Below are 10,974 nucleotides of genomic sequence, written 5' to 3'. Positions count from 1 at the left end.
GGAGTCGAGGAAGAAAGCGTGAGTGCGGGGCGATCTCAATGAGCTTAGGAGGGCATCCAACAGGGAACTCGTTCCTTTTGATCGAGATTCCGCGGATGTCGCCTGGCCGCCATTTACGAGACAGTCTTGAAATCAGCTGTCCGTTGCCCATGCCCTCGGTCGCATTCATCGCCCTCTCGACGACTCCCATGAACCAGCTCGGCGGGCGGGCTTCCAATCCCGCAATTCCCATGATTCCCTTGCACTGGCACATTTCTTCCCTAGGGCCTCTTGGGTTCTCTTCCACAGCACACCTTACACCTGTGATGGTGTTTTGCGCGCCCCCCTGTGATGGCCGTTTGGCCCTTGATCGGGCCTACTGACGAAACGCTGGATTTTGGGACGCTGACGCAGGCATGGAATTGGCTAGGATAAAATCGGGGACCCTGTCTCAACGAGTGTGCAAATTGAGTTCTGGGCATGACAGGGGCAACTATAACGGTCGGTCAGCACCCTTCCCATCCTTAAAACGCCTCACGGCACGCCAGAAGCACCAAGTGGGTAGCCGGGCGGCGGAACAGAACAAGGCCTCCCCTCCTCCTCCTCTTCACCTCCCCCCAGGCCAAGGGCAGGAGAAGCCACTCACGGCACGGAAGCCAATGGCGACGACGGCGTCGAGATAGCGCCAAGTCGAGCCCCGGTCTCCCACTCCTCCCTACCACTCCTGTGCACTAGGGCCCGTCTGGCTGCGTCTGTAGCCTCGCTCGCCGGGTTCAGTCAGCTCGAGGTCTCAGATCAGTTGCCGCTGCTGCTGGGCTGTTGTTGGTCTGAGTTCTCGGACGGCTGGCTCCACTCACTCGCAGTCTTCTTGAACTCAACACCGGCCAGGCGCTCCACTGTCTCAGTCTACGTTGGCGAGGGAAGATGAAGAACATCCTTAGCGCATGTGCATGTTCTTGCTTGTGTGCACCTTGCGGTTCTGCAGGGCAGAGCAGTGGAGAGAGAACACCGGTCTGCCCAAGGTATCAAGCGAGGAGGTACGGTGGCACCTACAGTACGAAACGATACAGTCCTGCAACTCAAGTCCTACCTGAAGTCTTGGTTTGACACAGGCTGCAGGTTCCGTATCTGCCTGTATCTGCATCTGTATCTTTGGTGGTGCTTACAAGCTCGATGCCTGTCTACAGTACACGTACATACCCAACGGGCGAGCTGCCGCAATCGATGTCACCCTGCGCTGCACTGCACTTCACTTCTGCTGGGTTTCCCTTGTCCTGCCTACATGCTGTTCTGTCTATATACGGTCACACATCACATTCCCACCCAAAAACCAAAAATACAGGCCCTGGCTACCAACCAGGGTATCTGGTATCTATCTTAGGTACCTACCTGAGGTGGTGAGAAGGAGCTTAGCTAACAATGGCCCCGCGCAACGGACACAGACCGCTACCGCTACCCAGCACCCACCGCATCAGCACCATCAGCAGCAGCAGCAGCAGCACTATCAGCTCTACGATTACCTGCGCCGTGACGCCTCGCCTGCTAGAGACGAGGACTTGCGTATGAATTCGCAACTTCCAAAGGTCGGTAACTAGCTAAGCTCACTTACTCACTCTATTTTCTTCTCCCCTCCTTTCTTCCGCCTGCCCACACACACACACACATACACTCGACATCCATACCTGCCTTAGTCTAATTATACCTGCCCTACCCGTCCGTTGCTCTTGCTCCTTTTATAAATATATATAACACTGTACACGCGCGCGCGCACGCTCGGCGCAACCTACACACGCTTGCTGTGGCCTGCGTCGCTCCTCCCTATTTTAACCTCGCCTCGCCTGGGTGCTTGCTGTTCTTTGCCGCCAACCGTTTCCAAACTTGGTCCTGGACCGTGTCCGAATTGCAAGGAAGGCGCTCTTTCCGGATCTGCATCAGGACAAAAGAGGCGTCAATCGCAGCTGCACCGCCGCATCTAGATCTGCTGCAACTATTGGGGCAACTACGACCCGACCTGCTGCAACTGGCAACGGCAACGGCAGGTGCAGTTGCAGTTGCATTTGCAGTTGCTGCAATAATAGCAGCAACTGCGGTCTCTTGCCAAGTCAACTCAAATCTCTCAGCTCTCAAGTCAAATCAAAGAGAATTCGACCAAATTGTCAAAAATCTGTATTGCGCAGAGCAGGACAGGTCAGATCAGGACTGAACTGAACTGAACTGGACTGGACTGGATTCGACAGGCGACCAGGATATCGTCTTTTTCTCGGGCTGCCGGGCGCCGATGATGACATTAATCTAAACGGCAATCAAAAACTCAAATCATCGTCAATGTCGCGGCGCTTCTGCTGAGAAGACAACGATACGAGGAGAAAGATGGTGGAGGAGCTGCAGCAGCCGTGTCAACAGCCACCGTCCCCAACCCGTACTTAGACAACAACGACCTACACGATAGCTGAAGAGTTGTTACCTCAACCCTCAACCACCTACCTAGAGCGACATTATCGCCACTTATCACTCAAAGTCGCGAGACTGCAAAGAAGAAAAAAAACGGAAACAGGAAGGACGACCTAGACCTCTGTGAGTATGCATAACCTCGCCCACCTGAATCTGTCTGCTTTTGGGCCATTTTGCCTTTTATGAGTTCATCTGCCTGCTTGGGTAGCTTTTTGAGAAAGCCACAATCACAACTCCCAGGCCTGTCTACCTTACCTAGGTTTAGTCCTGGACTGCTCATGCAGATCCATGGCTTTCCTCTGGACAAACATGAATGTATGCGCGCACGCACCGTCCTCGATGATGCTGGCTGCAGACAGACAGACAGACAACCCCAGACAGACTTCCTGCATCCCTACATACATACTTAGGTACTCTAAGATGTCCCGGCAATCCCTCTCAGTCTCACATTTCACTTGACCGAGAACCCCCCTGCACATCGACCCGCCTGTCCCGAACGGGCTGTTCTTGTTGGCCGGCCCAGGCGACTAGTGTCACTTACGACTGTACCCGGCGACGGCTGTCATTCACTCACTCACTCACCACTACCTGTACCTGCCTACCTTAGGTATTTCCTTACCTCCCACGACTACCTGCCAATTTACATGAGCTCAAAGCCCTGGCTGCGCTGCTGCACTCTTTCAGTCACTCACACATGCACAAATACGTACACAAACACACAGTGGGTGGCAGGCCTAGTGACCACGCCGCCCACTGTGGCCATCACCTCTGCCACATCGCATCACTGTGCATGGGCGAGGACATGGGCAGCAAGTCGATCTCTGCTCTGCCATGTGCAGTGTCCCACCCCATCATTCACGGTATCAACGAAGCCCACGCCGGGATCAGAACACGGGAGCACAATAACGAAGGACTCTAGCGTGCGGATCTGTACGACGTGGGCGCGCTTCTTTTCCCGACAGCTGAAGGGCGCCTACCTTCGTACCTACCTACCTTACTCTACATTCTCCCCTCCGATGAGGCCCTGCGGCTTTCCCTTGTTGTCACTTTCTGGCTGTCTGTGACGTACCTCCCCTCCCTCGCACCTTCTCTCAGAGATGAGCACCTTGGCTAGTCTTTTGGGCGGATGTACCTCTCCGTGCCTGGCCGTATTCTCTTGTACCGCCAGGGAGAAAACGCTCCCACCATCCCACCATACCTACAGATCGGCCTACCTACTTGACATACCCTACTCGTACCCTGGAGAGCTCCCTAAGTAGATAGGCCTGACTTCCCTGAACTTGCAGCTGCGACCCTGCAGACACATATACAGCACCTACCTACCTGCCTACCTACCTACCTACTCTACCCTACCCTTACTCTGCCTCTCTATATCCATACCTACCTGTCTACGTACAAACACGCATTGCACGCGCAAGGCTCTTGCCTCTCACCTTTTAGACGGGCAAGCATACCTGCCTACCTACCCACCTACCGGTCACTCTTCCCTTGTCTTTCCAGTTCCTGGCCCCGTCTTTGTCTCTGTTCTGCCATTGTCACTCGAGACCATTCCCAGTCTACCCTATCCACCTGCTGGGTACTCCCACTAAGCAACTCACTTACATGTACTTGCCTGACCCCCTCGAGGATGACTTATACGAACCTGCATATTTGAGAGTCTGCCGTACTAACTGTTTCTGTCATCCGGCACAGGAAATCTCATGCATCACTCCTCTTCTCTCTTAACGACGTTCGAAAGCCATGCCAACTGCCCGGCAATGAATCTGTTGCCGCTGTAGAAGGGTTGAGACGACAGCCCCTCATTTTTCTGTTGATTTCTACCTTGACGCAAGACGTATTCAACCTGAAATACAAAAGAACAGCCGAATCTGACTTGCCTGTGTTTTCCAGCAGGATTTCGATCCCTCGCCCTCCTCCTGTCCCGGGCTGGAGTACCTCGACATACCAGCACCAAATGATATGCGGTATGTGGGAAATTTTCTAATTGGTCTTCCGCCCCAAGAATACTTCAGTCTTTAAAATAGCAAGTCGCCAAAAAAACCTTCCCTGCCTGCAGCTCCTATGGCTCTTCCAAATATCTGCTAATCTCCATTCCCACCTGTCTTCCCTCTCACCCCTCTATAACCATTAACAAGCGTCGAGCCCCGGCATCCCATCTCCACAGCCTCATATTTCCCTTTAGTCCGCTGATATTTCGTACTCTCCTGGAAAGTTTGCCTGGACCAGTGTACGGCGACACTTGACCTGAATTTTTGAATTGAAGCACATGGGCATGGGGATTTGTTGCCTTCCAGGAGGTGCTAAGCACAACTCCTAGCCGTCCAGCCTTCTCCGCTCTTTACCTGGATGCAGTGTATTCCTGCACTCCCCGATTCTGTATCCGTCGTTTCTGTGCGACGCAGGTGCTGGCAGTGCGACGAGTGTACAAACCGTCACACACCTCGACTGTTGCATGAGAAACGAGATACAACATCCCTCGTACCAGGGTCGGCCAACACTAATTCTGTCCCTGGCACTGGAGTGTGTTGGGCAGACTTGCTGATGTCAAGATTAGCTATAGCCAGGACTCCAATAACTCCCCCTTGACGCTAGAGCAGCCGACTCAGCCCTCGCCAGTGATAAATCTGTACCCTTCTGGACCAACCTCCGTCTTTAACCCAACTCCAGCTTACACACCAGAGCCGGGCGGCTCCTTTTACACTCCCGCTTCCCACGTTTTCTCAACCCTGGACGTCAGGTCTCGACTGGGCTCCAAGTAGGTGTAGCACATCCTTTTATTTTGACCATTCTTGACGATGCACTGGGGCTATCAACTTACCTATGCCAGTAGCACTTCGACCACGGGCATGGCACATGCCCACCGCAACACGGCATTACCCCATCCAGCAGCAGCAACGCAAATTAGCACCCGAGAAATCTACTCACCAGCGACGCCCTCGTTCAGGAGAGGCCCAGAGCATACGCCCAGGTCACCCTCTTTTCCAGGAAATCTCCGTCGCACCCACATATCCCCTACTCCAAGCCCTAGCTTGGGCTTTACGCCTCCCATCGCAGCCTCTCTCAGAATGGATCCTTCCGGCTACGGCTCGAAATCGCAACAAAACATCCCTCCCCTCTTACCATTGACACAACTAGGCACGCTCACGTATGCTGACGCGAATTCTGGTGGTCAGCCTATCAAGATCGAAATCAATGGCACCATAGACAAAGGATTCTTCCTCGCGGACAACGAGTGGACTTGTTACAGGCGAAACTATTTCTCCTGTGTCTGCTCGTACAACCTCACACCATATTACCCAAATTCGGTCATGCAGTGGACCGACAGTGCCTCACAGCAGACGTATCGAGTGTATGGGTTCGCCATGAGCATCTCAGCTCTTGTAGCGGACAGCGAAGGGCACACCATCGAGCTCGTGCAGCATACGCCGAAGCGAGACAAAGGCCCGATCGCCGCGCCAGATAAAGTCCGCTTGAACCCCAAGCCACCACAGGCGCAACACCATCCACTCAACCATTTTGGGCAGCCCGATATGGGAATGGCGGGATCCTCCAGAATGTATGAGCAAAGTGGCGGTTACGGAGCCCAGCAAGGATCTCTACCCATTGAGCATACTTTCGAGCGAATCCAGTTCAAGCAAGCAACAGCCAATAACGGCAAACGACGAGCAGCACAGCAGTACTACCACCTCATGGTGGAACTTTACGCAGATATTGGCCCTCAGGGGAACGATCAGTATAAGAAGATAGCCTACCGGAAGTCAGAGAAGATGATAGTGCGCGGCCGATCGCCTGGTCATTATCAGTCGGAAAGAAGAGGGAGTACAAGCAGCGGTCCCGGTGGCTCAGCAGGGAGCATGGGCGGTTACGCCGGATCACAGGTGATGGGAGGTGACTATGGAGGACCGAACTCTGGTCTTTTAGGTGGCGGGTACGCTGCCCCATATGACACGCGGAATACTGGCCACTATAGGACCCACCACGAACTGCCCGGGGATCCCATGCTCACAGCGGATGATGCAAAGGCGATCAGCGAGCCAAAAGAGTACCAATACTATCCTCACGCCATTTATGAGAACAACCAGGACCCGCGACAGAACCCAGTCGAGATGTTCCCATCTCAAAGAAATGAGCCAGCCACCACACTACCCCATATGGCAAGCGGATTAGACTACGCCTCCAAGACCAAGTCGGAGTACGATCAAGTGCTCCCGAGTCTGTTCTACCCGGGCCAAGCCTATCACCAAAGAGGGTGCGGTAGATTCGAGGGCAAATCAAGCTCTGGTGGATATTATCCTGCTGCAGCGATGATCCATCCGCCGACTTCGTCTGGCATGAATATGACCTAGGACTCAATCGCGTCATTGAGTTCAAAGATTTGTTTAAGGATTGAAACACCCAATGCAACAATTTGATCCAGGCGTCCTTCCCATTCGTTAGAGAACTTACGACACTTGCATTCATGATTTCACACGAGGCATGGCATTGGGACATGGGATAAACAGGCGAGAAAAAGCATTTTTGACAGGATTTGATTCGGATCTGGTGCCTAGGGATTCTAGGCTAGGGGTTTATGGCGCAAGGGAAAAGGAAAAGGCATAAGCCCTACTTCCAATATTCTACAGTGGAATATTGGTTTATGGATGTTATGGAATAAGGACAACTTTGGCAAGAACGCAAAAGACTTCCACGAAATGGTTTCGTAACGAAGTTTGGCATTTGCGAGGATACCCAGGCTCATTTACTCTTGCTTCGTGCGTCAATGCTTGACCTGCTAGAGTTTCACTCGCTTCGAGGATGGGATGATGGGACATATGGCAACCTCGGATCGGCGAGATGAACCTTGTGGCAAGACAACAACAAGAAGGGGGCATGATTTGATCGATCCTGGTTGCTCTGATTTCCATTTTGCATGCGACAACATCTCTCGACATTCTCCTTCCTCTGATCCCAGTTACCCTTTACTATTTTCTTGTACCTTTTTTACAATCCCCCCCTTCTCTCAAGTTCTTCGTATGATCATACGTAAGAAATCATATTTCACATTTGAAGGGCGGCATATCTAGATTATTTACATTATCTCTCACGTCCCGTCGAACAGTCTTTTGCACTTGAGCATAGTGTTGCTTCCTCTGCTGGTCCAAGAAACATAGGTATGACGTTTCAAGGGCAGTATGACCACTATCGGTATCGTATACTCTGTGAGACGAGTGGGATGGATATCAGCCTCAGGCCAATGGTTTCCCATCACTGGAGAGCTGCTTCGGAATGGCCCGAGAACCCGCAACACGAACTGCAGCAATTGATTGAGGTGTGGGCCATGACAAGCATTTCTGGCGTGGCCGCTCTGAGTCAGGGCTTATGCAAAGGGCCGAGAGGGTAGGGCAGGCATATACATGAACAAGCGGTGGGTCAGCAGCTGCATACGTAACCAGTACCGATATCCCAGGTCTTCTCGTAGGGGCGGTATGCGAAGGCGGAATCCAACACGGTGTCTCAAACTTTTGCTTGGTAAAGGAGCAGTAAAGTAGAAAGATGGAGTAGTAATCGTCAAGTATCTACAAGTCAGAGCAGGTAACTAGGGTGTAGCCAGGCAGTAGTCAGGTAGTAGTCAGCATGGGGCGACGACAGCCTTTACCACTACTGGTCCATGACCGTTGCTGCTACTAGGCAGTCAGTCTAAGGTAAGGAGTCTAGACAGAGCAGGGCGATGCAGCGCAACGGCATGTGTATCTGCGATATTGCGGAGGAGGCGGAGGCTCTCGCTAGGGAATCGGGGAGAAGGGGTGTGGGTTCGTTTCGGGTAGGCGAGTTGTACTGCTGCGGTAGGGGATGGATTACGTGCATATGCTGTTGCATATGGGTGGACGGACGCAATCGAGCGTCGTGGGATGCGATGGAGGAGAGGGAAGTCTGCCTTGTCATCCTTCCCAGACGGGAGCTGCTTACAATCTGACAAGATGAGTTGCTTGTGTGGGTGAGGTGTCTGTATGGGAAGCAAGCACTCTCTTGTTCAGCCACCCCCAGGGCAACAGTGCACTCCCAACATGCGAGCAGCAGGGGCTACCTACGGCTACAAACTCAACCGGCCGGCCGACGACCGCCTGCTGATTGTCGGGGGCCGAAAGTATGCGAACGAACAAGGGCACAACAGACATTCGGACACGGCAGCGACTACAGCAGGCTTGTTCACCCCCTACAGTTAATCGTCGTCAGATAAAACAAGGAGGGAGGGGGGGATCGATAATGCTAAGGAAACGAGGCGCTTGGTTGGCAGCTACGCTTGCTGCACTGCGGCAGAATAGCAAACAAACCATCGGCACTGTGGGGGACAAACAACGCCAAGATCGAGGAAATTTCCCGAGAAGTGGCAGAGCCCTGCTTGCTTCCCTTGCTTGCTTGCTTCTTGCTTCTTGCTTGCTTGCTGGAGTGCGCTGGGATGGATGTGAGTACAGTACAGTACCTCACTAGCACACACATGAGCGTGCAACCCCAACGGGGGTCCTAGGTCACTGTGGCACCACCCACAAGGGACAAGGAAAATGGACGTCTGGCGACCGATGCAAAAGAACCGGACGTCGGTAGCGGGCGGAGAGACGTATGCGTTGAGGTGATACAGGCCAGCCTTAGCAGTCGCTCGTGGCACATCCAGGAAACCGGAACTGCCAGTTTGATATGTCAAGATAGGGCATCATTGCTCTGTTTGGTTCGACACCGCCTCACGAGAATCGGCCGTTCTGAGGACAACGGACTTGTTTGCACTGTTAGACCAGAAGTGCAGAATGATACTTTGTACATTCATGATACCTGCAGCGGGATAATTGGACTCCGCCTTTTTACGCAGCGCAGCACTCATTCTCGGGATGTTGAGAGCGCATGTCATGTAATTACCTGGGCAAGCATATATGTACTGTCGCTTTGTTGTGTGCGGGTGATGGGCCGATCGATCAGTTTTTTTTTTTTTTGGCTTCTCAGACCGGTTACAATTCTCGGCTGCCTGCTTGCCTAACGAGCTCACTAACGGCGACGAACCCTTGTCTGAGGGGGGTCCTCCCCTACCTCTAGCTACAGAACCCCCCTGGTCTCACTGTTGTTTGCTCTCGCACACACTCAGATTTCGATTCGGACTGCAGCCGGTGGACGGGAATTGGGTGGGAAATCAAAGCAGGAAGGGGGGAGGAAAACAGCCACAGGTCACTTTTCCACCGGGGGTGCGGGTGCGCCTTTCTGGCATTTCACTTCGCAATCTCTCACACGACGGCGACACTCGGGATCGGGGTGTAGTTGTGCTTGCCAAAGACTCTTCTTGACGGTTGAGACGTGAATGATGAAGCACCAGCAGCCTCCCGATGGATGTTCAAATAAGGTTTTGGGCCTAAATCCAGGCATTTTCCCAGTTGAGGCCAAGTCCAAGTTTCTAGGCGGCGGGACCACAGCCCAGGCCATCCATCCCTCGTCCGTCCGTCTCTTGCCTGCCCCGGCCGGTAGTGCGGCGGCGGCGGCGGTTGCGGGAAGGGCTCAGCCTAGTTAGTTAGGCGAGGTTAGTTGGCCAGGGCATAGCAGGGCAGGGTCAGGTCAGGTCAAGTAAGGTAAGGCTTCTACCTACGGTAATAAACGGTAACGGTTGGGTGGAGAGGTTTGATAGTAAACGGTACCGGTGCCCGGACGGAGGGACGGACGGGGCTTACAGACAGATAGTCCGTCCCAACAAACACAACACACCGACGGCCCAAGAGAGCGGGGAAGAGATGGACGATCGGAAACGTCTGATGCTCTCTCTTTGTCTCTTTCGCTAACCCGGCTCCCACTAGACCTTCGACAACTCTACTTCACTTGCCGACTTTTGGTCACTCAAGTCATCACTTATTCTCTTGCCTTGCTGATGCGAGTACCGACAACATCGGCTGTGCCAAGGTTCAGGTAGCTTGCTAGGCGAAGTGCATCATGCCATAATCAAACCAGTCCAATCCTCTTCAGGTCAGGGCTAAGTAGGCTAGAGATGCCTGCGAATGACTTGACTTGGCCCGGCATGACGCTACGTCTCTTGTGTCGTGGACAAGTCAAGGGCATCCTTGCTAGACATCCATCACCGACTCCCCGTTGTGGGGTTTCCGGCCCTGCTTTCTCCTCCTTTTAAGCCTGTCGTTTCTGTTGATTAACTTTGATTTCTCTCCCAATCTGCATCTCTCACCGGTCTCCCTCATTCCCAAATTACTCAGGCGTCGTCGTCGAACGGAGAAGGATCGAGCTGATACACCCATGGACGCCCAGTCTCTTGGCAATGCGAGATCCGCTCTATCCCGGTACTTATCTCAAGATCGTCCGCCATACAAACGGCCCCTCGAGTCACACACAGCCCTGGGGAATCTTCTCGATTGCCGCGACACCCCTGGTCCACCACTGACTGCTGACGACTTCGCACACCGCGATGGCTCCGGATCTGAGAAGGATGCCCTAGCGCGTTGCGTAGACCTCGGGATTCTCGACAAACTGGTCTTTCCGGACACGTCTCTCCTCTCAAAGACTCACACCTCCGACAGTCATCGT

At 53.3% G+C, this 10,974-nt stretch overlaps 1 protein-coding gene across 1 annotated transcript; it reads left to right on the top strand.

Annotated features, from left to right (window-relative positions):
* Window positions 1-5,495: 5,495 nt before the first annotated feature.
* On the top strand, window positions 5,496-6,776 carry UCRPA7_3437 (putative p53-like transcription protein; the record flags this gene model as incomplete). The annotated part of the gene is made up of 1 exon (XM_007916002.1): window positions 5,496-6,776. The coding sequence occupies one exon, from the start codon at window positions 5,496-5,498 to the stop codon at window positions 6,774-6,776; it is 1,281 nt and encodes a 426-aa protein (XP_007914193.1).
* Between the last annotated feature and the right edge of the window lie 4,198 nt (window positions 6,777-10,974).

This window comes from Phaeoacremonium minimum (assembly GCF_000392275.1).
Source record: "Phaeoacremonium minimum UCRPA7 unplaced genomic scaffold PA7_03_scaffold_270, whole genome shotgun sequence".
NCBI lineage: Eukaryota > Fungi > Ascomycota > Sordariomycetes > Togniniales > Togniniaceae > Phaeoacremonium > Phaeoacremonium minimum.
This window is presented reverse-complemented; position numbering and strand designations above follow the sequence as displayed.